General features: G+C 47.1%; 1 protein-coding gene across 1 annotated transcript in view; it reads left to right on the forward strand.

Annotated features, from left to right (window-relative positions):
* Positions 1-27,991, forward strand: part of VPS8 (VPS8 subunit of CORVET complex) — a 2,052,516-nt gene that overhangs the window by 407,900 nt on the left and 1,616,625 nt on the right. The window contains exon 15 of the mRNA XM_078680452.1: positions 25,634-25,708. Within this exon, the coding sequence (XP_078536578.1) occupies positions 25,634-25,708 (75 nt within the window). The remainder of the gene's footprint in view (positions 1-25,633; positions 25,709-27,991) is intronic.

Here is a 27,991-nt window from a genome sequence, read left to right on the forward strand (position 1 = left end):
CCATCTCCTCCCATTTAAAACTTGAGACGAGGATTAGGAGAAGCGTTAACAATACAAAAACAATAGTCGGGTTCTCCCAATTGGGGTAATGCAGCTGGGTGGCCACGAATACCTCTCGTCAGTCCAGGTGTAGTGCATCATGCTGGTAATCCCTGGGTAGACTTTGAGGGTGTCCGGCTGTAAAGTGGTTTCACACTCCCACCGTTTTAGTCTTCAGTATTAAGGCCTCGTTCATCTTGTGTATAGTGTCTCATACCAGGGATGTGCAAACATTTCTACGAACGTGGCCTTGTCCGCCGGTCGTGAGATGTATCGTACCAGTGATTGATGGCAGTCTTTGGCGGTGTTCATTCCTCTTCTGGTGAGTGAGACCGTGGTGAGCCATCTGGTGTCGGTGTCAATCTTTTCTGTTTTTTAAGTTGGTTCAAAAAGTCTTCCACTTGTTGAGGCTTTGTGAAAAATGTTTGGGTTCCCTGGTGGGTGACACAAAGACGGGCTGGATATAATAGGGCGTAGTCGATCTGGGCCTGCTTCAGTTTTTGTTTCACTGACCAAAATTTGCATTGTTCCTCCTGTACATGCATCGTGAAGTCAGGGTACACGGTAAAGGGTATCCCATTGTAGTTTAGCTGCAAAACGACATCCCTGTCGCTATAATTTAACAGGTGGGCGATAATAGGTCTGGGTGTACTTCCAGGGGGTGGTCGTGGTCCGAGGGATCAGTGAGCCCTTTCCACTATGAAATGAGGAGAGAGTAGTTCGGTGCCCACCACAGCCACTAATAATGTCTTAATATACTCTTCAATCTTGCCCGTGTTTGTACTTTCCGGTATACGCAAAACGCGGATGTTGTTTCTCCTGCTTCGCGATTCTATGTCCTCATTTTTAGCTGCTATAATCTTGAGCAACTTATCTATCTGCGCTGTTGATCTTTGTACTTGGGTCGTGGTATCTTCGATATCGGAGATGCGTTGTTCCGCTTCTTTTATGCGTGTCTCATGTACTTCAATCTTTCGGGCTATCGCGTCCATTCATGTGGTCATCGTGTCCATTTTATCCGCAATTGTAGCAAATCCTTGCCGCACTTTCATCAGGATTGATTTTAGGGCTTCTCCAGACGTCGGCTGTTGTTCCTGCTGCGATGGTTCTACTTAATTGTCCGCTTCTACTTGCTGCTGCCTCGTGGATTTTTTGCCGTCAAATGTCAACTGCGGTTGGCGGGCATCTGGTTTGCCCATCGTGGGCAGCAGTTAATGTTTGTCCGGTCCCAAACCTTGCAGTATGGGGACCACGGTCCTCGCGTACTTCGCTCTGCCGTGAAGCGATTCCAGGAGCGCCAGACGCCATCCTCGGTCCGCGCTCCTCCTTGCGATTTGTTGACACCAGACACCTCAAGCGGCTCAGAATTTAGCACCGCTGTGTGCCTGAGGTTGTAGGTTCCACACCTCACGCAGTTTCATGCGTTTTACTCCGACTGGAGCAGGATTAATGGTGGATTTTAGAGCCAGTCTGCGGGAGCCTTGTGCACCACATAGCGCCCCCCCTGGCCTTTCTTTTACTTTATCAGTGTCTGTGATGTAACTTATATGTTGACATACTGTTTATAAGAGAACCCGTTCTCATACAAAGCATTGTCCAGAGTGCTGCTATGTTGTTTAATCTTTGCTTATTTCCATCTGGGTGTTTTCAGCTTAGCGTAGACTGCTGAGATACTGTTTTAGGACAGCACCACTCCTTCTCAAACAAAGTTTTCCAAAGTGCATCTTTGCTTCTTCTCCTCTACTTGTTTTCAGCTGGTGGTGGGACTGATCACTGTGCTGTCACTCAATATACTATCTTTTAATGATCACGCCAAAGCAGCTGCCTAGAGAGTCCACTCTTAGGTTGTTTTAGCGATTACTAATGGGTGCCTTGTGGAAGAGATCTTCTCTCCCCCACCCTACTTACTACTAGGTAGTGGCTTGTTTACTGATTGATCAGTCAATCAGGATTTATAAAGTGCACCAAATCACCTGGGAGGGTCTAAAGGCGCTGGTGTTGCTAGCTGCTTTGCGGAGAAAGCAGTGGAAAATGAGGCAAAAGCATTCAGAAAAATAGTAGAAAAGGAAGGAGAAAACAGTAAAAATAAGAGGCAAAGGCAGGAAAAGCACTCAGAAAAACAGAGAGGAAAGGAAAGAGAAAGCAGTAAAAACGAGGCAAATGCAGGAAAAGCACTCAGAAAAATGGGGAGGAAGCAGAGCTGTGAAGCAGCACAGGGGAGCTGGACTTGGGGCCTGATGACATCAAATGTGTCGGGGTTGCCCCCACTACCTGCAGCTCACTGGAGCACCTCTAGACTCAGGGAGGTTATCTACTTCCTTTTGCTGGGGTAGCGTTCTTTAGCTTGACCACTAGGCAGCTTTGTTCCCCTCCATTGAAGACCACTTCTTTGGCACACTCCCTCTGCCCCATCCAACCACCGGGCACTGCTTTGCTTGCTTTGTTTGTTAAATAGGCCTGGGAGCTTTGTTGTGCCCATTTGCTGCTACTTCTCCCCCATACGTTTTCTGCCCCTACTGCCATCCAGGTCTCTCCGGCTTTGCATTTGCCATTAGGGTTTGTTCAGAAGTGGGACATAAACTTTTGTAGTAGCAGGGTGTTGACATCCATGTTAAATACAGCCAACAGATTCAGTGACATCACTATTGCTATGTTCCCAATATCCATGAGGGCACATAGCAGTCTCTGTGTCCAAAATGTCTATTGGTTGATTATTTAGTTGGATTGGAATGGACTGAGCAGTCCATTCTAAATGTTGAACATTGCATTTTGAAAAGTTATATTCAGGGGTAGGAGTAAACTTAGTTTATTTTGTATGAGTTGCTTCATATACTAGCTGTTTGAACAGCAACATATTGGGCATGATGGAAACATAAACAATTAAAATCTCCGTGTACAACAGCTTTACTGTAACATGGCAAAAGAAGTTCAAGGGGATCCAAATTGTCAGCTTCAAAAGAAAGAATGACGTTAGTTTGTCTATACAATTGATACTTATGTAATAGATTGTGTTGAACAACAAGTAACTTACAACAATGTGTTTTAAAAATGTATAAGACGGTAAGTTATATTTAAAGCTTTTATGCTATTATTTGTGTACACAACTCCAGCACACTTCTGCCTGTAGTAGGTAAGGAAGCGTCATGAACATTTTTGTTTTTTTCCCTTCCTTTTTTACTATTGCCTTTTATGTTTAAATATAGGATTTATGTAGGAACGTACTTGTTGTACAATGCTCTCTATTCATAATTTCATCCTCTCGCCTAATGGGAGTGTCATCTGTGGTACAAAGAACCTGGGAATAACAAGTGTCTGAGGTCTTGCTCCTACAGCCAGCCCTCTGCTGTACTTCTGCTTCATTTCCTCATTTCTCCTCTAATTAACATGGCATGCAACACTGGGCTTCGAGACTTTGGACTTGACACTGTGTCCCAGGTCAAGCTAGAAGAAATAGGGATTATGGGTCTGCCCTGACCTGGTTCCAGTATTTTGTGAAAGATAGTCTTGCCGGGACCTTTAAAAGGCAGGCCTAGGCTAATCGATAAAGTGTTCCTCAGGGCTCTTGTCTGAGCCCTACATTGTTTAACTTGTATGTGGCACCTTTGGCTAAAGTCATCAAAGCATATGGTTTTGAAATCCTATCATATTCTGATGACACTCCGTTGGTTATCTCTGTTGAGAAGGATCTTGTCAAAATGAAGGCTATCACCGAGTGGATGGCGGATAGCTTTCTCCAGCTGAATCCAGAGATCATCTTATTTGGGAAATCTCAAATCCTCTGGACTCCCGATTGGTGGCCACCAGAGTTAGGCGAGGCCCATCTCCTAGCAAGATTGTAAAAAACATTGGAATCAAGGTTCAGAACTTAATATGAAAAGACAAGTTCTATCCACAACCTACACTTGATTCCAGTTGCTAGGATTACTGAAGAAAGCTCTTCCATTCCTTCTTCTGGAAGCCAGAAAGACCCGGTACAGGCTCTTGTTGTGAGCCAGCTGTACTATCGTAATGCTCTGCTGGCTGCTGCCAGTGAGTAGTTATTGTCAAAACTGCAGGTCGAACAAAACACAGCAGCATATTTGATTTCTCTCTTAAAATCACTCCCAAAAAGTGGTATTCAAACTGTGATGTCTAACCTTTAAAGCTCTGCAAGGTAAAGTTCCCATATACCTTAGCCAGAGGGTGAAACCATATCATCCCGCTAGGAATCTGCGTTCCAGTGAGAAGGAGTTATTGGTGGTCCCTTGTATTCAATGTGTTCGTTAGTGTGGCAGATCCTTTTCTTACCTGGTCCCACATTTTTGGTACAAATTACCACTCACAGTACGAACCTGCCCAGTTTACAGTAAATTCAGAAAATATTTAAAAACTGCACTGTTTTAGGATTTTGACTCTGTGTTTTGCATTTTGTACTAACTACGGCGCCGAGATACCCCGGTTGGGATAATTCGATCATGTTATCAAATTAAATCATTCATTCATTCACATAGCTTTTTTTCTCAAATTGACAGTGTAGTGGGACTGTACCTGTTGGCTATTAGCTTCCTGCTCCTACGCCTAATCTCATGTTACGTACTTTTAGTGTTTAAGAAATGTGTGTTTGCCGTGCACTCATTCCTCTTACTTCCAATAGCCATTGTTTCCCACCTCTGTGTGCCTCAATATCTAGTCATTACTGCTTAATCAGGCTTGTAGGCGCAATGCGAATTACTGACATCTTACCTGACTCGTATCTCCTCTAAGATAGGAACACAGAGTTGCAGTGGTGACACTGGAAAGGGAAACAGGTGAGAGAAAAAAGAGAGATCAAGGCTGCTCTGCCAAGACCAGGAGAAACATTGGCACTGGTTGAGCTACAAGTCACGTGTGTAATACTGTGTAGGGTAGTTGAATATTCCCCAGTAGAGAGAAAGCAACGTTTATAAAACAGAGGCTTGACCAATACCTAAAGCACAGCACATTTGAATTATTACACAGGTCCGACTACTAAACTCACATATGCTGCTAAGAGTGTCAATTTAAGGTTCCTTGGCATTGTGTCACTGCAGTATAGTTAATCTGCACATGAGCCACAGCACAACAATGGTAAGCATGGAAACAATAATACAGTGTTGTTAGACTGTCCTCCTTTCCTGGATCATGGTACCTGTGTTGGGGTTTTCTGATGCTCATTGGGCATTTCTGGGCCTGAACTTAGATCTGCTCTGAGGGTCAAGTCCCTGACAGGGTTTAGTTTACTTTGGCTCTGAGGTCATGCTGTGCTATTCTGGCCTTATTTGGCTTATGTAAGAACATAGAGCACTACTGAGCACACCCTTTAGTGTTTGTAATCACCCAGAGTACTGGATAAGTAAAGACATTCCAAAATATCTGATGCGCATTATACGTAACTTAACAAATAATATCAATTGAGGAAATCAAAACGCATTCCTTTTCCATGAGATATACAGAGTCCACATTAGTCCTCCACCTCTCTCTAGTTCTCCTCGCTGTAACCCGTTACAGCAAGGAGGACTGGAGCGAGGTGGAGGACGTACTCCCGCCTTTCTGTGGAGTGGAACTTATCAGGGTTTCCGCTGGGAATTGAACTATCTAATTTTTCCATTACAAGGAAGTACCAGGATCATCCCTCTCTGGGGTCGAAAATACAAAACATCGTTATATGACGGGTGCTCAAGTGACCAAAGTTTACAACTAGCATGCGAGCAGGCTCTAACACCTATTGACAATAGTTGTGGATGCTTGTGTAATTAGGAATGTCAGGTAACTGCGACCCAATTTCAGACACGTTCAACAACAATTATTTTGCGCTAACCGCCTTGAAAAAGTCTATGGGTAGACAAAACGTGTTGGCACATTGGCAGATTTCCTGCTGGATGTAATAGAACTGAATAAAATCGCTAAGTTGAAGAATTGGACTGTTGTGGACTCTGTATCTCTGTGTCACTGCGTGCTCATTCCGTGCTTGAGCCGGCACTCTGATCCAGTTACTCTACTACTAAGACTCTCTCCTTGGCAGCCTGCTCCCATGAGTGGCAGCTAATTTTTGGTTAGTTCGATCCTTTTCCATCCTTGTTGTTGCCACAGTGAGGTTCCAAGGTTATGCTCCATCTAGTGTGTCCTCCCTTTCAATTCCATCAATGTGCTAGCTTCAGCCGCACTTGTGAAGAAATGAATCATGTTGTCTTCGATGAACCGGAGTTTCATTGGGTAGAGTAGGGATTAGAGAAGAGTAGTGAAGGTTCAATTGGAGCAAGTGATGGTTAACCACTAGAAACGAGGCTCTTTGTTTCTGTACCTCCGTCGACTAGTTGGGGTTAATATGCTCTAGGCAGCTCTCTACAGCCTCCCCAGCTCCCTCTGGCTGTCACCACAACTCTCAAGGCACACTGGGCACCTCACAGTGCCAACTCCAGTGTGGTTGTACCAGACTAGCCGGAAGCCTCTGCATAGCACTTGGTCATAAACCCATGCACGTTACCTCCACCCGGAGGAGCGCACCGACTCATTTCCTTTCAGTGGCCCAAGGTCAATGCACGTCATCCCTCAGCTCGACAAATACCCCCCCTGCAGCTCACCCCGTCCTCAGCGCGGGCCGGCATCCTCTGCTGGTCTGCCAGCGCTCCAAAAGGGTGCCCCCAGTACTTCTAGAAATCTGGGAGGCCCCTGCCACTTGTACCCATGGTGTGTCCCAGCAGACCCTCTTCTCACAGCTCTGAAAGCCGGGGGTGCTGCACCTGCCCCAGTATGGGCCCCTCTCTCAGCCAGGTGATTGAACCACATTATTGCATGGTGTATACTGCTTCCCTGGCCACCGGGAGTCTGCCGTCCCGTATCCAGCCACCCCACACCTCAATTTGACCGGGGGAGATAGGGAAGGGGGTCAGCGGAGAAGATCTCAGGAGTAAAGAATTACAGGCACTGTGGACGGTGCTCGAGAATAGCACGTCATTCATGTCTGCCTGCCTGGCCACATCTCCGGCTGTGAAAACAGTTAAAAGTAATCTTGCGTTTACATGATCAGACTTTCCACTTTAATTTACCAGTTGTGATTCGTTTTTTGAAGGGGCTGGTCCATATATTTCCAGCAACATGAAATAAGTATGTTTGTGTATTGGGGCCAGTATAGTTCCTTGAAGTGTGGTGCGATGTGAACTTTATGTGAGAGGTTGAGGATGAGTCTGGTTGCAGAGGTCTGGATGGTTTTGTAGTCTTTTTTTAAGTTGCTTGGTAATCCAGGTGTAGAAGGTGTTCATGTAGTCCAACATGCTGGTGACTAGGGTGTGAGTGACAGTATTTCTAATGTTGCCTGGGAGCCATTTTAAGATCTTACTCAGCATCTTAAGGATCTGGAAGCAGGATGCAGTGACAGTGTTGACTTGTGCGGTCATGTCCAGTTTGCTGTCATAGAATATTCCAAGATTCATGGTGTGGGTGTATGTCTGACTTCACTCAGTCACCAATTGGAGTCCCATGATGAGGTGTTCTTGTAAAAGATCACCACTTATGTGTTATTGGTGTTGAGCATGAGTGATTTGGCTATTATCCAGTTAGTGACTGGAATCATGCTGGCGACTAAATTGTTTCTTGTATCTGAAAGAGGCACGTTAGTGATATATTCCTTTTTTTAGAATATCCCCAGGTGTCAGACTGGATCCGGAAAGTTTTGCTTAGGAGTACCCCTGCGCGTCAGTAGGTGGTGACCTGCGGCTCCGCGTCCGTCACTGGCTGCGTAAGCGCCGAGATGTTGTCACAGAGACGACGTTTGTCCCCACTCCGGCCCTGCTGCTACGACTGGCCCCTCAGGTGCCGGAGGCGGAGGAGGAACTGGGAAAGATCCGAGGACCCCCTTGCCCGGCAGTGTGACTCCAAGCAGGATTGGGTGGATGACCTGGAAGATGCCGGCGACCTCGATGTCTCTTCTGACGCGGGGTTTGCCTCTCCCCCACCCACGATGGAGGAGGGTGCTTCCTACACGATGCTGTCCCTCCCCACAGTGGCTCTCAAAACCAACCTCCTCACTGAGGTGCTCCAGACGGCGTCTACTTCGTCGGAGCTGTTGCTTCCCTTTAATGCCCATACCGATGTCCTCTTGGGCACATGGTCACGGCCAGCCACGGGGGCTCCGGTGGATAAAAACGTGGCCAGACGCCACCGCCCGGCATCTGGCCACCCTCCCTTTCTGACCACCCATCCCACGGCTGAGAGTCTGGACATCCAGACCTCGACGTTACAGAGTGCCTTTCCCACGGCTCTGCCGGATAAGGACTCCAAGAAACTAGATGAGTTTGGTAAGCGGTTGTTCTCTTCAGCCAGCTTGGGGCTGCGGTCGGTGAACACCGTCTGCTTGTTGGGTCACTCCTCTCACGCAATGCGGGATACCGTTGCTCAGGTGTTAACTCAGTGTTCTTAGGAAGGCCAGGCTGTCCTTTCTCAGGCGATTGCTGAAGTAAAGTATGCGGCTAAGTTCGCCATTCGGTGTGGTTTGGACAGCGCAGACTCGTAGGGCAGGGTGATGTCTACAATGCTGGCATTACGACGCCATGCCTGGTTACATTTGCCTGGGTTCTCACCTGATGTCCAGGGCTTGCTCATGGATATGCCCTTCGAAGGCACCCGCTTGTTTGGCGATAAGGCCGACAGTGCTTTGGAGCCTTTTAAGGACTCACAGGCCACAGCCAAGTCCTTGGGTCTTTCTGCTTAGAACCCGGCCACTCCTGGTTTTCGTTCCTTTTGTGGCCAGGGCAGAGGCACCCAGGCACGTTCCTCCAACAAGCCTGTGCAGAACCAGCCTCAGCGCGGCCGTGGCCGCGGCTTCCGCAGGGGTGAGTCAGGGAATCGGCACGTGGGCCAGTCCACCTCCATCCCCGCTGCTCCTTCCTCCAAACCTTCCTAGTTCGAGCTTTGTGGAGCACCCCACACCGGTGGGTGGCAGAATCCGCCACCACCTCCCCCACTGGCGCGATATCACATCGGACAAATGGGTGCTGCAAATAATCTGCAAGGGTTATTCTCTTCCCTTTCAGTCCCCCCCTCCGGCCATATCACCTCTGTGCCACCACATGTTGGGGGATCATTTGCTTCTTCTCCAACGGGAAGTCACAGCCCTCTTGGCCAAGGGGGCCATCGAGTGCGTTCCCCGGCAGGAAGTAGGGAGTGGTTGTTATTCCCACTACTTTCTGGTCTCAAGAAGGACAAAGGGGGGTCTGCGCCTCATCTTGGACCTCCGGGACGTCAATCGCTTCCTCTGGAAGGAGAAATTCAAAATGCTGACTCTGGCTCAGGTCCTGGCTGTCCTCGACCATGGAGACTGGATGGTAGCGCTAGACTTGACGGACGCTTATTTTCACATCCCCGTCCTGCTAGCCCACCGGCGTTACCTGCGGTTTACGGTAGGCCAGGAGCATTTTCAGTTTGGCCTTACCGGCGCCCCTCGGGTGTTCACGAAAGTGATGGCGGTTGCAGCTCACCTGCGCAGGTTAGGGCGTCAGTCTTCCCCTACCTAGATGATTGTTGAAGGAGGGCTCCCCCCAAACAGTCATCAGCCACCTTCAGACTACCGCCGACCTCCTGCATCTGCTGGGGTTCTCCATCAATGTGCCGAAATCGCACCTGATGAGGTACTGGGTTTTTAAGAACCGGCACAGAACCGGTAACCCAGCGGTGTCAGGGAATCAACACCCAGAGACCTCGGGTTCTTCCTGATTCAGACCTACAGAAACTCAGAGTCTTCCAGGTGAAGTCAAAGATTAGTTTATTGGCTGCAACCAAGGTAACAGGGTCCTAGAAGTACAATACGGGTATATTCTCAGGAGACTGCACACTTTCACGAAGTCAGGCTTCTCTCTTTATACATGATATTCGGCCTTGGGCAAACATTCCTTGAATTCGTGGTATTTCATTTATAGTTACTGGTTTACAAAAGAAAAGCAGAGTCATGATGACATGTACATATTTCACGTCGTGCTGCCCATAACAAATCATCCGGCAAGGCCCAACATTTCATCAGATATCGCTGGACCCCCAATAAAAACGGTCACCTCCCCATCATAAAGTAAGTGAAGCAAAGGAATGGAGAAAAGATGTGAGCGAGATATGGCAGGTGTGCGCGCTGAAATGGTTTTATGGCTGGGTGAGCCTAGATGCTATCTTGCTCGGCCACTGGGAGGGAACTGACATAACGAGTTCGGCCTGGGGCAATGGTTCTAACTTGTACTGAGGTCAGGGAGAAGTCGATTAAGGAGTATGTGTCCTTATGGAATCAAATTCAACTGGATTAAGGCCTATGTAAAGGGCAACATATAAATGGGAGCCAAGGGTTCAGAATGTAAATGACGATTTCGAGGTGAAATCGTCACTCGAACACGCCGAAAATACATGTACATGATGTACTCGTCATTCTCGGTCTTTTGATACCAAATTCGTCATATTTAGACAAAGTTTTATTTCTCGAGTCCCGAACTTATTATATGTATCCAGATTTTCAGTACCACAAACCCTCCTTTTGCCCCTACATAGGCAATTAATCTATCCTTATGTTAGTCTGAGTCCAGATCTATATTCCTAAAGTCATTGAGATGTTGCTGTAACATCATTCTCGTGCTTAGTTCATTTCTTGACACAGGCTTCCTTACACATGATGTGACGCAGAGGCCACATATTGCAGGAGCACACTGTATGCACAGACAGAACAGGAAAAGAATGGCTAAAACCATCCCAATGACCATCAGAATTTTCCATCCTCAGGCAGATATCAGTTCCCAGAACCATCCTATTAACGACCAATCTCCTTTATCCACATGGATAGATTCAGAAATCTTATGTAATTTGGAGATGGCCCTGTACACGGTTGGAGCATTATCTGGGATGAAAATGCAACAACTAGACTGGATCAATTTGCATACTCCACCTCGGTCCGCAAGTATTACATCCAAAGCGACCCGGTTCTGAAGGGTCATAAGTCGATCCGACTGGAGCTCAGCAGTCAGGTTACTAAGGGCACCAGCAGTTTCAGTCACGGTGGATTCAACTACCCTTGTCAATTGCCTTATGTTCCTGCTGTTAGCCATGGCTCCCAAGAACGGCAGAAAACCCATTGCAAAGTCACCAAATTCTTGACCTGCAGTGTCTTCTTTACTCAAAAACACCTCTAACTACCCTTGTCCGATGGTAATCCGCCGCTGCTGTGTAGGTGGGAGGTAACAGGAATGAAACAAAACATGAGCCCGAGAAGTCAGGGGGCAACCATGTATAGGCTCTATCATGGCAGATGAAATAAGTACCCTTAGCGGCTAAAAACGCAGGGGAAGTCTGAGATCCAAAAACATACGTTTCTGTACAGACACTCTTCCCTAGCTGAGCTCTGGGATTCTTGCCAATACCTTGCAGACACAGGTGACCTTGATGGGGTACGATCCAGATAGGGGACGATCTCTTGGCTTGCTGTTTCTCACTTAATGTAGTGCCATATCCGGTCACGTTCCAACCTACATATGCAAGTATCTCATCATCCGGGGTATCTTCGTAAGAAGTTACTTCCTTGATCATGTCAACTATACCTTTGACTAGGGCGCTAGTCTTGAGGTTGTCTTTTACAGAACGTAGGGGTTGGATTTCTCGTGCATATATGAACATTTTCCTATATGCCCAGACTGAACCATTGTGACTAAATGGCAGGACCAAATAGGGGATACCTTTATCCGTGGTGTGGGGCATGAGACCACACACCCAACAGTTAGTTGTGTTCATTACAAGTTGGTGTTGGTGTAATAACTGAACGAAGGAGTTATTAATGAACTCTAATCTCCTATTTGATTTGTGGTCAGGCAGAGGGTGGAAAGAATAAGAGGAAACAGTAGGAGGAGGTATGGGTGATGTAGTGGGCGCAAATGTCACATGAAAAGAGAATAAAACATAGCTTATCAAAAAGACCATTACGCTGGATAGCATAAAAATACATACTATTATAAAACTTTTCTTCGTCATCGTGTTAAAAAGTCTCTGCTTAAAGTTCATTTGTTTGGCAGGCCTCTCCACATCAGGAAACTCCATCCTCTCTAAGGTGCTGCCCGCGGTGGTAGGTTGCCTCTGCTAAAGGATGCTTCCGTCAGTCTAGGGCAACTCCCTTGGACCAACCAGAACTACCGACCCAACATCGTCAGCTGCACCCAAAAGTCTTTAATCAACCGCGACCCTAGCAGCGGAACCCAGATGGCGGTTCGAAAAACAAAAATACGCTAGTTACCTAGATGGGAGATCTGCACTTTCAAAAATAAATAGGATTTGGGGAAAAGACACATTTTATTAGTCCATAGGGTTTTCTCTCGGATCACAAAAGGAATCACTTTTAATTAGTCTGTTTTTCTTGGTCGCAAGTTGTAGCGTCTTTTCCCGGGTACTGTCTGGTCCAGAAATAGTAGTTCAGGCTCCACAGAGTTCAATTGTTCTGGTGGTGGCACAGTTTCTTGAAGAATGTTCTCGCTTTCACAGTCAGGGTTAGTTTCTTTTACACGTTCATCAGTTGTGCGCTCTGAGTCAGTGCCTCCTTTCTGGACCCATTGGTCATGTGGCAGAGGGAAGGGTATCTTCTTACAATGGATCCCGTGGACCCAATTGGCCTTCCCCTCCACCCTAACAGCCGACCTTGTAGACAGGAGGACGAGGCGAGGCCCGGTCCATCTGGGCTGGTCGTTTCTTGTTCTTTGAAAGTTGCGGACGAGAACCCATGAACCGGGGTCAATGGAGTGACCCGGAGTCTCAGAGACCGGAGGCAAGGTGTTGTGGACCTGTTGATATAAAACACGCAATTTAGCCGTCAATTCATACAAGTAATCAAGCAAAATAGGGTGTTGCAGCTCGCTAAACTTCGTGGGCCTAGGCACTCCCCATATGTTGGCTGGCCGACCAAAGATGATTTCATAGGGGCTGAGTTTCACTCGCGAATGCACAGTCATTCTGGTGGATAGGAGTGCTAAGGGTAGAGCGTCAGGCCATTTAAGACCTGTGCTCGCTTGGATTTTGGCCAATTTAAGTTTAAGCGTGCCATTGTAACATTCCACTAATCCAGCTGATTGGGGGTGATTTTCAGCGTGGAACTTCTGCCTAATGCCTAGCCCTTCACACACTCTTTTCATCACACGACCCACAAATTCACTTCCGTTGTCAGACCAGACCATTCTAGGCATTCCAAACCTGGGGAAGAACTCTTTTACAAGGGCTTTCGCTGTGGACAAGGCAGTATTGTCTTTTAGGGGATAGGCTTCTACCCATCTTGAGAAGGCACAAACAACCACGAGCACGTATTTTAAGTTGTTGCACCTCTCCATGTGTATGAAATCTAGCTGCAAAACCTCGAACGGATACGTAGGAGGTGCAAAATGACCAGCTGGAGTTGGGGTTCCCCTACCAGGATTGTGCTTCAGACATACCATGCAATTCTTGACAACATTCTCTGCACACTTGGGAATCCCTGAATTCTTCCACACTGGGGCCAACAACTCGCAAATCCCTTTCGCGCTGATATGAGCCATCCCATGAGCCATTGTAACCACTGCAGGCACATATGCATCGGGTAACAACCATCTCTGATGCTCTGTCAATTCAATCCAACAACCATTTGCATCCATTCTCCCTGTACTTTCTCTCCACGTGCTTAACTCTTTCTCCGTGGCCTAAGCTTGGATGGACTTCACACTTTCTATCGTGTCCTCACATATTCCAACCTCACCAGTCCATTTTTCAGGGCTCGCAACATACATTCGGCTCATCACATTCTTTGCAGTTTCCTTAGCGGTTTCATCAGCAAATGCATTTCCATGACCAACATCATCAGTCACCTTCTTGTGAGCACTACATTTCACGATCGCTATTTGCAGGGGCAACGTCAGTGATTCAAGAAGCTCATTCACCAACTGACCATGCTGAATCTTAGTTCCATGCGAAGTCAGGAACCCACGTTCTCTCCACAATCGTCCAAAACTGTGAGCCACTCCAAACGCATACTGACTGTCAGTGTAGACAGTCACTCTCATTCCTCTAGACAATACACATGCTCTCGTAAGTGCAACGAGTTCTGCGGCTTGAGCTGAACCATGTGGTATTCGCGCAGTTTCAACGACTGTGTGCAAAGTTGTGACAGCATATGCTGTAGTCACGTTCCCATTTGGGAGCTTAAAGCATGAACCATCTACCCATAATGTACCATCACATTCAGCAAGAGGAGTGTCGAACAAATCAACTCTCCCTTTTGTCTTTTCCTCTGTTGTGAGAAAACAATCGTGCTGTTCTGAAGCATCTGACTCCTCTGCAATTGGTAACAATGTGGCTAGGTTCAAGGTACTGCACCTTTTTATGTGCACATGGCTCGCTAGTAGCGTCAATTCGTAACTGGACAGTCGAGCACTCGTTAAGTGCTGTGTCTTGGTCCTATTTAGCAATGTGTCTACTGCATGCGGGACCATCACGATTAGTGTATTATTCATTACTAGACCAGCAGACTGTCGAATGGAAACAGCTGCTGCTGCTGTGGCCCTTAAACAACTTGGCAATGCTCGTGCTACCGGATCCAAAGTTGACGAAAAATAGGCGCATGGCCGCTGTCTATCTCCGAATAACTGAGTCAGCACAGACAATGCACAGCCCTCCTTCTCGTGGACATACAATGTGAAAGGCTTACTGTAGTTGGGTGTACCTAACACAGGGGCCGAACATAACGCTGTGCGTAATTCGAGAAAACTTTTCTGACACTCTTCAGACCAAGGAATGGGATTGGGTGTATTTTTACACGTTAATGCCACCAAGGGTTTGGCCAATAACGAAAAATTTGGAATCCACTGTCTACAGTACGATGTAATGCCCAAGAAAGCACGTACTTCTCTCTGTGTTCTTGGCACACTCAATTTCGCTATTGCCTGAATTCTTTCTGGGGTCAGTTTCCTTCCCTCCTTCGATAAGAGATGACCTAAGTAGGTCACTTCTTGTCGGCAATATTGAAGCTTGGAAAGTGACACCTTGTGATGCAGATCACACAGATGACGCAACAATGTCAACGTGGCCTTTTTACAAATTTTCTCATCTGCAGCAATGAGCAAATCGTCCACATACTGTACAAGAGTGGCACCTTTTGGCAAAACAATCGTGTCAAGCTGATTTTTCAGAGCCTGACTGTATATTGAGGGGCTTTCACAGTAGCCTTGAGGAGCGCGTTTAAAGCGGAAGCTTGGACCTCCTAAACTAAAGGAAAAAATATCCCTGCTCTCCTCAGCAATTGGGATGCTGAAGAAAGCATTCTTCAGGTCAATCACCGAAAACCATGAAGCAGAAGCTGGAATCATAGTCAGTAATGTGGTAATGTCGGGGACAACTGGGAATTGGGGCACAACAATTTTATTCACCTCTCTAAGGTCAATCACGAATCTGTACACAGGTGGCTGAGAAGGGTCAGTTCGTTTTAAAACAGGCAGAACAGGACTATTGCAAACATTGCCTCGTGTTTCCTCAATCACATCCTTTTCAATCAATTCGTAAACGATCGCTAGCAAAGCTTTTTCACCCTCATTAGATATTCTGTATTGGGGAATTCGTGGCATTTTAACATTCGACTTCAATGTTACAACATATGGTGGAATTTCTAAAAGACCTACATCATTCGGACCAGTAGCCCAATGAATATCTGGGAGAATCGACAATTCTGCTGGAAGTGCATCTCTCGACAAATAAATGGGAGAAACCACTTTCTTACCTAAAGTAAGTTGCACTCCTGAAGGAGAACAGTACAAAGTCGCATATAATCTTTTTAGCAAATCTAATCCTAGCAAATTTTCACCACAACCTGTTGTCAAAATAAGGGGTGCTTCGAATTCACAAGGACCAACAGAAAGAGATAAAGGGTCAGAAATCGGATTTCTAACTGGGGCGCCAGAAAAACCTACAGAAACGTTCATTTCGCCAGACAAAGGTGCGCCAGGGAGTTTGGAGTGCATAATAGAACTCTTTGTAGCACCAGTATCCAACAGAAAAGATTCTGACACACCTGATGTAATCACCTCAACGTAAGGTCCACTCTGATCTACTGTAACTGAAACAACTCCCTCTCTTTGTCTATGGCTGTCCTAGCAATCCTCATTCTCCCACTGCTCATTTTCTGTGTAATACTCATCAACGTAGTATTGAGCTGTCCTGTCAGATACGTTATTTTGCTGATCAAACCTGTTCATAGAGTTTTGTGGTGGAAGGGGACGTGTGTCCTGTGGGGCGTTTCCACGCCCTCTACCTCTAGGCGCTTGCTGACTGCCACGACCTCTTACACCAGAAATTCCATTTGCACGTTGTGATAGGGCAGGACAGTTATACTTGTAATGACCCTCCTGTTTGCAATATAAACACTGGTTGGGACCTACACGGGGTTGAGTGTAATCGAATCTTTGCAAGTTTCTCTGATATTGTTGAGGCTGCTGAAAAGTATTCTGGCAGTGATTCTTGCCATTATTATGTTGATTACCACCACCACGTGGCGGATAGGCTTGCTGTAGCAAAACCTTCGTTTTGAGTTCTCTAGTTTTCTTTTCTACTTTATCTTTCTCATCTTTGTCTCTATTCTCGCAGTACTGTGCAGTAGCTAATATCTGGGCTGAAGATGAGACTGCCCAAGAACTTTCTGAATCTTTTAATTTTCTACACAATTCTGGAAGCAGATTGTGCACGAATTTATCGACAAACAATCTCTGACCACCTTCTGTGGTCATATCTTGACCGCTGTGGTCAATGAATGTTTCTTCAAATCTGGTGAAGAAATCTGAAACAGTTTCTTCTTTCTTTTGCTTGCATGCAGACAACTTATCCCAATTTACGCGTATTGCAGGCATTATCGTTTTCATGTAATCTACTATTCTACCAGGTAGTTCTGCTATCAAAGGTTCGGGTTTGGCACCACCAACTTGGCGGGCATCTGCAGCAGTAATATTAGCCCACGTGTCACCTAATTCCTGGTCATGATCTACATGACGAATTTTACCCCATAAAGACTGTGGAACAACGTTCCCAAATAGCATATCGATATCGGCTAAATTCATTATACATGACCCAGCAGTTTGTGACAACTCTTTATAGTACCCTGCAGGATTTTTACGTGGATCTGGTAATGTTTGTTTGAGTGCTAAAACTTCAGCTCGCTTCCATGGGACATGTACCCATACACGTTGGAAATGTGGCAGAATAGGTGGGTTAGCGGCTGTGTCACCCTCTCTCCATTGTGGGGAACTTCTCTCATAGGGTATTGGCGTGCCCTTTTCCTACTGGATGTATTACATTCAGATGGTGACCCAGAACTGTTTCCCTTACTCCGATATGATAATAACATTTCAACTGCCTTTTCCACATCTGGACCTACAATCATACCCTCTCCGAACTTAAACCGTACACGACACATTTCTTGTGGGATGCATTCTTGATCATTGTCTTCCAAATCCTCGCCAAGAAAGACACACATCTGTTCGAAAACATATCTCTGTGTCGCTGCTTCCCATTGATGGAAGACTTCCATGACAGACTGTACATCATATTTTGCAGTGTCCATGACCCATTTCCGAGCTAAACTATTCAGGGAATCTCTCTCTTGATAATCAGGCAGTTGACTTCGCAACTGTCTTCTTCCTATGTTAGGGGTCGTAGTAGGCGACCCGAAAAGCGGTAAAAGAAAGTTAGTAACAGTGCTGGCCATTTTCTGCCGAATAGACGGTGAAACTGAAGGAAAAATAGGTGGACGAACGGGGTGTGATAAGGTGGGGGTAGGGATAGCAGAAGAGGTATCAGGAGAAATAGAGGGGGCACTAGGCAAAGTTGTAGAGGGAGCATTAGGAGACGGTAAAAGTACAGTATGCAAAATCGTAGAAAACACAGGTGAAACAGAAGTGGTCGGTGGGCCTGGAGGAGGCTGCACCGAAGAAGTAGGAGCCAGCTGAAGAACAGCTGGTGGGTGCTGTGGAAGAGCAGGAGGCGCAGCTTGTGCAACTAAAGGTTGCGGGGGTGCTGTGGCATTCTGCGCATAGGGGGGTGGTGAAGTTAATAATTGCGACATTAATGGGTCTTTTTCACGCTCTTTTGCTGCCTCTTGCTGAAGAGACGGCAAAACTGGATAACACTTATCTATTGCCATTTTACGTTGCCTGTGCAACTGCTCATTTATCTGCTCTTCCTCATTATCTTTAAACTGCACGGCTGCTTGCATTACCGAAAGTCCCCCTTCTCTCTTATTTTTCTTAGCTAATTTAATTTCTTTTTGTCTGGCTTCTTTACGCCATAAGCGAAAAGAGTCAAACATCGCCGGCCGGGCTTTCTTTTTAAAGAGTTTCACTTCAAGGTTGTCTAAGATTTCAGAATCAAAGCTACCATATTGGGGCCATTTTAGAACACCATCTTTTCTAGTGTATTTAATTCATACTTCGTTGTAAACGATGGGGCCTACCCCATGTTTTACATAGAGCTCGTAAGTCGGAGTTCCAACTGGAGGAACCGGACATGAGTCCTCCAATCGGGATTCCCTATTATTACTACCAAGACAAAATAAATTCCCAAGTCTAAGACAAGGCATCCTCGCTCTCTAGTCTAGTTCCAAAACTTCAAAGGATTATCGATTACGATATTTCTCGTGAATACACGAGTCCTTCGGTTATGGTGCTTGCAAGTACCAATACAAAACCTTTTGTATCCCAAAGATACCACAAAGTAAGTCCAACTAAGGACTGGGAGACGCTCCACTTATACTTAACTGAAAATATCGATGGCGTCACCAGAAGACTCGTCTCAGTGTTTCGCTCTACCAAAAACTTCAAGGGTCCAACATTAGGGCGATAGCCAGGGCAGCAGTCCTTGTAGCCGTCGGGAAGCGGGGAACCTCGCAGCAAAGACCTTCGGACCACGTCGACATGCAGGGGTCGATGAGGTGGTGGGCCCTCCTCCGGAATTTCCACACGAAGCTCCTCACGATCTTCAGGCTGACTGGTACCACTGGAATCGCCCCACGTTGGGCGCCAACTGAGGTACTGGGTTTTTAAGAACCGGCACAGAACCGGTAACCCAGCGGTGTCAGGGAATCAACACCCAGAGACCTCGGGTTCTTCCTGATTCAGACCTACAGAAACTCAGAGTATTCCAGGTGAAGTCAAAGATTAGTTTATTGGCTGCAACCAAGGTAACAGGGTCCTAGAAGTACAATACGGGTATATTCTCAGGAGACTGCACACTTTCACGAAGTCAGGCTTCTCTCTTTATACATGATATTCGGCCTTGGGCAAACATTCCTTGAATTCGTGGTATTTCATTTATAGTTACTGGTTTACAAAAGAAAAGCAGAGTCATGATGACATGTACATATTTCACGTCGTGCTGCCCATAACAAATCATCCGGCAAGGCCCAACATTTCATCAGATATCGCTGGACCCCCAATAAAAACGGTCACCTCCCCATCATAAAGTAAGTGAAGCAAAGGAATGGAGAAAAGATGTGAGCGAGATATGGCAGGTGTGCGCGCTGAAATGGTTTTATGGCTGGGTGAGCCTAGATGCTATCTTGCTCGGCCACTGGGAGGGAACTGACATAACGAGTTCGGCCTGGGGCAATGGTTCTAACTTGTACTGAGGTCCGGGAGAAGTCGATTAAGGAGTATGCGTCCTTATGGAATCAAATTCAACTGGATTAAGGCCTATGTAAAGGGCAACATATATATGGGAGCCAAGGGTTCAGAATGTAAATGACGATTTCGAGGTGAAATCGTCACTCGAACACGCCGAAAATACATGTACATGATGTACTCGTCATTCTCGGTTTTTTGATACCAAATTCGTCATATTTCGACGAAGTTTTATTTCTCGAGTCCCGAGCTTATTATATGTATCCAGATTTTCAGAACCACACTGAGTCCCTCTCAGAAGCTCCCTTTCATCGGAGCGGTTCTGGATTCGACGCTGTTTCGGGTTTATACTCCCGAGCAGCGAGTCCGGGATATTCAGGCTGTGATTCCGACCTTTCGGCCTCTATCCCGAGTTTCTGTAAGGTTGACCCTCCGGCTTCTGGGCCTCATTGCCTTCTGCAATCGGCTAGTGACACATGCCAGGTGGCATATGCGGGCTCTGCAGTGGGACGTGAAGTTCCAGTGGGCGCAGCATCAGGGCAGCTTTTCCGACCATGTCCAGATCTCGGAGGGCACTGCTCAACAATTGCGGTGGTGGCTCACGAATCGCGATTGGGTCAATGGCAGATCCTTCTCTCTTCCCCAGCCGGAGCACACAGTTGTGACGGATGTGTCCCTACTGGATGGAGAGGCCACTTGGGAGAGGCGGAGATCAGAGGCCTCTGGTCTCCGGCGGAGTTCCAGCTCCTTTCAACCTTTTGGAGCTGCGGACGATCCGACTTGCACTGAAGGCATTCCTTCTCTCTGTCCGGGAAAATGTGGTGCGGGTGTTCACAGACAACATCACCGCCATGTGGTATTGCAACAAACAGGGCGGGTGGGGTCCTGAACCCTCTGGCCATAACTGGAACATCAAGGCATTACCTTGGTGGTTCAACACCTGGCAGGTTCTCTGAATGCCAGGGCGGACGAACTCAGACGCCAATGCTTGATGGATCACGAATGGCGTTTGAACTCGGACGTGGCGCAAGGTCTCTTTCTTCAGTGGGGAGAGCCTCCGTTAGATCTATTCGCCACCGAAGAGAACTCGCAATGTCAGTTCTGCACGTTGGAATTTCCAAGGCGGCACTCGCTCGGCAACACTTTTCGTCACGAGTGGAGCTGCGGTCTGTTGTACGCCTATACCACTTTTGCCAAGAGTGCAGAAGAAGCTCAGGCTCAACCGGGCCCAAGTCATCCTTGTGGCTCTGGATTGGGCACGAAGATACTGGTATCCCGAGCAAGTCAGCATGGCGGTCGCCCCCCTGATCCGTCTGCCTCTTTGGGAGGGTCTTCTGTCGCAGCAGCAGGGGACGGTCCTTCACCCGAACCTGTCCAGCCTCCACCTCCATGCGTGGAGATTGAGCGGCGACAGTTGACAGTTTTCGACCTTCTTCCCAAAGTCTGTGATGTTATTTTGGTAGCCAGGTGTCCCTGCACTAAAACGGTATACGCCTGCAGGGGGAAAAAATTTGTGGCATGGTGCACAGCAAAGGCTGTTGATCCCCTTTCGGCCCTTCTTTCTTAGGTCCTTCTGTTTCTTCTATCTTTGGCCCAGCAGGGCTCTGCTCTGGGCACTCTCAAAGGTTATCTTTGGCCATCTCCGCCTTTCTGCGGCCTCCAGATCAGCCTTCTCTTTTTAAGTCCCCAGTTGTTTACCGGTTCCTCAAAGCATTACGCATACGTTTCCACCCGTGCCTTTCATAATGCCTCAGTGGGACTTGAATCTTGTCTTGACCTTTCTGATGTGCGCTCCCTTTGAGCCCCTTCATAACTGTCCCTTACATCTTCTCACTCTCAAGATGGCTTTCCTGGTAGCTATCACCTCTGCCAGAAGGGTGAGCGAGCTCCAGGCTCTCTCCTCTAAACCTCCTTTCCTCTCTGTTCATCCAGATAAGATGGTTCTGAGGACCCGTCCTTCTTGCTTGCCTAAGGTTGTCACGCCCTTCCACATCGGGCAGACATCACTTTACCCACTTTTTTTCCGCCTCCTCATCCCTCTAGGGAGGAGGAGAGGCTCCACCGCCTGGATCCAAAACGGGAGCCTGCTTTCTATCTGCAGCGTACACAACAGTTCCGGGTGAATGACCAGCTCTTTGTTGGATACTTGGGCGCCAAAAAAGGCCGGGCCGTGCACAAGCGGACCATCTTCCGGTGCGTCGTTCTGTGCATCAAAGCATGTTACTCCTTGGCTAAGAAGGAGCCTCCTCTGGGGCTGCGTGCCCATTCCACCAGGGCAACGGCAGCCACTACTGCCTTGAGACGCGGCGTTCCCTTGCAGGACATTTGTCAGGCAGCTACGTGGGCCTCGCTGCACACGTTTACCAAGCACTACTACCTTGACAGTCAGGTCCGGAGAGATGGTTTCTTTGGCCTTTCTGTGCTCCGTGACTTTCTGGTGTAATCTTGTTCGCAGACCCACCACCGGGGTTGGTATTGCTGGGGATCTATTCTAAGGTAAGGAATCTATCACTAACGTGTCTCTTTCAGATGCACAAGTTACTACTTGTGTAATGATATATCTGTAAGAGACATTAGTTAGTGATAGATTCCTTACCGCCCCACCCGTCCTCCCCGTTCTGCGAACTGATTACTAGGGTTAAGGTCATCCCTTTCAGGGATTTAGTTTTATGCACCAATGGTCAGTATATTGCATGGCTCTGCATTCCTGGTGCGGAAAGTCATGTACATAACTGACATCAGCACACATGGGTGGCGCCTAAGTAGTCTCCGTGATGTCATCTCGTCGCTTAGGACACCAGTGACGGACGCGAAGCCGCAGGACGCCACCTACTGACGCGCAGGGGGACTGCTAAGCAAAACTTTCCTGATCCAGTCTGACGCCTGGGGATATTCTAAGGTAAGGAATCTATCACTAACTAATGTCTCTTACAGATATATCATTACACAAGTAGTAACTTGTGCGTTGGGTATCTTGTCCAAGATGGAGAGTATGAGTTGCATGTTATTGGCGTAGGAGAAGATGTTATGTGTATGTGGATGACGTTGAGCAGAGTGATTATGTGTGCATTCAACAGAGTGAAGCTGGACCATAAACCTTGAGGCACTCCCAGATAATTTTGCAGGACTCCAAGGAGTATGGTGCCAGGCAGACAGTTTGTATTCGGTCTGCTAAGAAAGAGCAGATCCAGCTGAGAATAGATCCTTGGATGTTAATCTTGTGCGGGCGACCTGATGAAGATGGGGTGTGCGACAGTATCAAATGAGAGGTACAGGAGAATGAAGGCTGTTGTGTCTCCTCTGTCAAGAATCATGTGGATGTCGCCTGTGGTGACAATGTGCAGTTTCTGTACTGTGGTTCGGCCTGAATTTGGACTCCGTGGTGTTGAGGAGTGGGGGTTACGGATGTTGTCAATAAGGAGCTGGTTGATTAATTTCTTTAAGACCTTTGCCGGGAATTGTAGGAGGGAGATAAGTTTTTATTTGGAACACATGGGTAAATCCACGGATGGCTTCTTAAGCAGGGGCATGACAGTGGCATGTTCCCAGGTGTACTTATAATGTCGCAGAATCGATGGAGGCATTAAAGATAGGTGTTAGTGCTTCGCTGTTTTGTAGGAAGCCTTTGGTGAAGGTGTGGTGGGGGCCCATGTGGAGGATCTTCATAGTAGCAGCGATTTTGACAGTGGTGATGGCGTGCCAAGAGATCAGGGTTTGTTCTTCAGACATGATGGGAAGTTGAGTTGCGACAGTGATGGGGTCTGGTTGAGGGTCAAAGTCACCATATATTGAGGTGATTTTGTTACAGTAGAATTCAGAGAGCTTGTTGCAAAGGTCAACAAAGGAGGGGGTGATGTTGGTTGAGGTGGCAGGAGGCGCAGCGAAAACTTTGATGATTGCAAAGATTTAATTGCTGCTGTTAGTAACTGTGCCAATGCGAACTCCGATAACTGTGTGCTTGGTGTTTTATATCTGCTTGTGGTAACATCTTAGGGCTGATTTGAGATGGCGTTTTCTGTTGTCTTTACTTGTTCTCCATTTGCGTGCCTGATTCTTCAGCCTGAGTTCCTCTCTGTACCAGCTGGCCTGACAGTAGTAAGTCTGTGGTGGTAAGGAATGTGTATGCTGAAACTGACAAGGGCGTGGTCTGTCCTGGTCATAGCTGCTGGCTTGCTGATAGTGATGTTGCTATTTGTGGTGACAATCAGGTAATAGGTGTCCGACAGTGTGGGTGGGTTCAGTAACATGCTAGGTGAAGCCAAAGTTTTGTGAGGTTTTATAGAACGGCCATAGAGTTTGTGTTGATGTGGTCTTCTAGGTGAAAGTAAAGGACTCTGAGGAGGATGAAGGTGCTGGCTTTGATGATGTGTTCATCGAAGTTCCGGATGTTACTGCCGAAATAGGTTCAGAGACTTGGTGGCCTTTACATCAGGCTCCTTCCTGCCCTGGGAGAACTTGCTGGTGATATGTATCGTCAACGCAAGATGTACAATGCAGCTGGTGGGGTTGTCAGTTTAGGTTGTGCAGCTGATAGTATCTTTGAATATGATGGGGACTCCACCTCCAGGCCTGTGCTGACTGTCGTGTATGGCGATCTTGTAGCCTGCTGGAATGGCTGTAGCGATGACTGGTGCAGACCTAGTGTTCAGCCATGTTTTTGTGTGGAAGAACATACCTGGAGCACGGTCGTGCGGTAAGTCCTATATCTACGTGGCGTGTTTGGTGAGCTGCCTTGCAGGTGTTGAAGGGCATGCATGAACGTGGGTGTGGTGTGTTGTGTGGACAGCGTTTCGTCTGTATGAGTGTGAGCGGGTGACTGGTTTTTATGAGTGTGAGTGATCTATGTGCTATTGGTGCGAGATAGTTGGGTACAGGGTGTGGGAGAGTGCATGAAAGCTTGTAAGAGGCATATGTGAACACTCCTTCCGCTTCCATGTTGGGAGGTGTGGCAGCAATGCGGGTAGCAGGAGCCAAGGTTGAGCACGGAGGAGCGTGGCAGAGTAGCAGTGGGTAGGAGGAGAACCAGGGTTCCTGGACTGAGTGCGGCCATGGCATGGATGGGCGCAGACAGGCTTGCCTTTGGCACACTTACAGCGTGCCAGCAGTGCATCCGTGATGCAACCACCATAAGTAAGTCTTGGTAGCGGGGAGGAGTGCAGGGTGCATTGGGCAGTAAAAACACCTATTCGCAAGTTGGGAAATCTACAGTTAGAAGTCTCTATCAGAAGAACAGCTTACTTAACTTCAGTTATGCCTTTTCTGGTAGAGACTGTCTCTTGGTGCAGATTCCTCACTGACTCTCCCTCCTCCCCATTCTGTGAAATGGACTCATACAGTCCAATATTAGGATGGTAATTTAAAACGTGTGCTCAGTGCGCCATTTGGTTTCAATGGATCCACTTCCGACAGGGCAGATGGAGATCAGAAGGAAACTGACATCAGCATGCAGAGGTGACTGATATATAGAGCCCCCAGCGTCATATCCGGAAAGGACTGACCCGACGTGCTGCTGCACTATGCCACCTGTCGTTGTGTTAGGGAATTGTTTTAAAGTTTCCAGATTCAGTATGGCTCTTGATGAAATTCACACGATGAGGAATCTGCATTTAGAGTTTGTACCAGAAAAGGCGTTTCTGAAGATAACTCGTTCTTTTGTAACATTTCAGCAGCAGAGGCCCAGGCGTGGTGTGAAGTATCTTGCAGGAGAATGCAATGCAAAATGCAAAGAAGAAAACACATTTATATTACTCTAGTGGCAGACATTGGCCTATGCCTTCCTTCAAAGTGTAAATTATACAACATGAACTGTAGGAAAACAAATATTAAATTGAAAAACACAAGTAGCCATAACTTACATTGCATTGGCATGTTTTCTTTGTTGTTCTTTTCAACTTTTAATGCTTTAATGTAGATATTTAAACTGAAATTTTAAAGAGCCCAAATAACAAAATGTCTGTTTTTTCCCCCAGGCTTTGGTTGGTGAAAAAGCCTGTTATCAGTCTATTTGCAGCTATGGCGGTCAAATCTTCTATCTGGGAACAAAGGTAAATATTGTTAATTTGATAGCAAATTTTCTGAACGTGAATTTCGGTCTGGGCAAGAGGTCGTTTTTGTTGTCAATATGCCTTTTGTAATTAAAAGGAAAGTCTAAATGAAAAATATGTACATCTATACTTCGAGAGGCCTTGGGTCAGCCCATTTCATCCATCGGTCCATGTGATAATATTGTTATCCAAGCATCTTTTTACAAAAACGACTTAGCAAAAACATAATTTACAGTAACATAGTGTTCATAGCATGCTTGGATGTGGTTACACTTGCTTTGCATACTCCTGCCTTATAGTTGGGCACGGACTGTTGCAACTTGTTTTTCTTCAAAGAAATCTTTTGAGTCACTAGGTCTTGGTAATTACTCCTCTTGTCTTGCATGCACATGGATACGGACTCTTTGTTTGATTGTTTTTTTCTACTACCTAATTCCGACCTGTAGCATCATTGTTCCCAGTGTTGACGTGTTAAACGCTGACCATTGTGGCACCCGAGCCCATTGTCTTTCCTGCCCATCATCAAATAACCAGGCCCCTCAGGGCACACCTGTCCTTCTGGACAATGCATCTCATTACCGATGATGGAAAATGTGGATGCGTAGAAGGTAATGGAACAGACACCTTTCAAAGGATACCCTCCGTGCCATTCAAAGTACCCTTGGGTCGACCACCACAATATATGTAACCTGTGCCTCTCATCAGAGTACAATGAGATCCACCTCTACTTTTATTTTGTTGAGACTTCAGGAGTAAAAAGACCCTTTGTCAGAGAAGTCAAGTCATGTCAAGTCAATAGATTTATATAGCGCGCTACATACCCAGAGGGTCTCAAGGCGCTTGAAGAAGGGTGGGGAATTACTTGTCGAAAATCCACGTTTTAAGTTGTTTTCTGAATGCTAGGTGGTTCTGAGTAAGGCGAAGGTGAGTGGGAAGTGAGTTCCAGGTTTTAGCTGCTAGGTAGGAGAAGGATCTACCTCCCATGGTGGTTTTGTTGATGCGAGGAACAGTGGCAAGGGCTTGGTTGGAGGATCGTAGTTGGCGGGAGGGGGTGTAGAAGGACAGTCGTGTGTTGAGGCATTCGGGTCCGATTTCGTAGAGTGCTTTGTGTGCGTGGGTTAGGAGGCGGAAAGTAATCCTCTTATTGACGGGGAACCAGTGGAGGTTTTTCAGGTGACCAGAGATGTGTTCTTTACGCGGGATGTCTAATATGAGCCTGGCTGAAGCGTTCTGGATGCGTTGGAGTTTTTTCTGGAGTTTTGCGGTGGTACCGGCGTAGAGGGTGTTTCCGTAGTCCAGTCGGCTCGTGACCAGTGCGTGGGTGACCGTTTTTCTAGTTTCGGTGGGGATCCAGCGAAATGTTTTTTTGAGCATGCGAAGAATGTTGAAGCAAGATGAAGAAACGGCGTTGACTTGTCTGTTCATCGAGAGTGAGGAATCCAGGATGACGCCCAGGTTCCGTGCGTGGTCCGTCGGGGTGGGTGCTTTTCCAAGGGCCTCTGGCCACCAAGAGTCATCCCAGGCGGAGGGTGAGGTTCCTAGGATGAGGACTTCTGTTTTGTCTGAGTTCAGTTTCAGACGGCTGTGCTTCATCCATTCGGCTACTTCTTTCATTCCTTCATGCAGGTTGGTTTTGGCTGTGTTAGGGTCTCTGGTGAGTGATAGGATCAGTTGAGTGTCATCGGCGTAGGAGATGATGTTGAGGTTGTGTTGGCGTGCGATGACCGCGAGGGGGCTCATGTATACGTTGAAGAGGGTGGGGCTGAGTGAAGATCCTTGTGGTACGCCGCAGATGACTTCAGAGGCCTCTGACTTGAATGGTGGAAGGCGGACTCTCTGGGTTCTTCCGGTGAGGAACGAGGTGATCCATTCCAGAGAAGAGATAGGCGAGGGCCCACAACAAAATGTATTGTTCATCCTCTGCGACGCGGGGCATCTTTGGCAATGAAGACCTGCTCAGTGCAGAAGAAGAATCTGAGGACTCGCCTCATCTTCCAGCCCACCAACTCAGTTCCAAGATCATTGGATCCGACTCCTCAGTGCCCTAGGAAAAAAAGTGACAAAGTCTGGTACAAAGGCTTTCGTCACTTTTCTAGCTTGATGTGGATGGTACTATGCTAATCCTATGCTTAAAAACTTTTATAGAAAAACAAACATTTGAGGTGAGCAATTTTAGTGTCTGTTATATTGGTGACGGTTTCCTCTCCATCAGTTCCCTACTTCCTTTTTTGTGTAAGTTATGCGGCACCCTCAGCCTGAAAGGGTGTTGCTTTGAGATTGTGT

The sequence above is a fragment of the Lissotriton helveticus genome, chromosome 3_1 (assembly GCF_964261635.1).
Source record: "Lissotriton helveticus chromosome 3_1, aLisHel1.1, whole genome shotgun sequence".
Classification (NCBI taxonomy): Eukaryota; Metazoa; Chordata; class Amphibia; order Caudata; family Salamandridae; genus Lissotriton; species Lissotriton helveticus.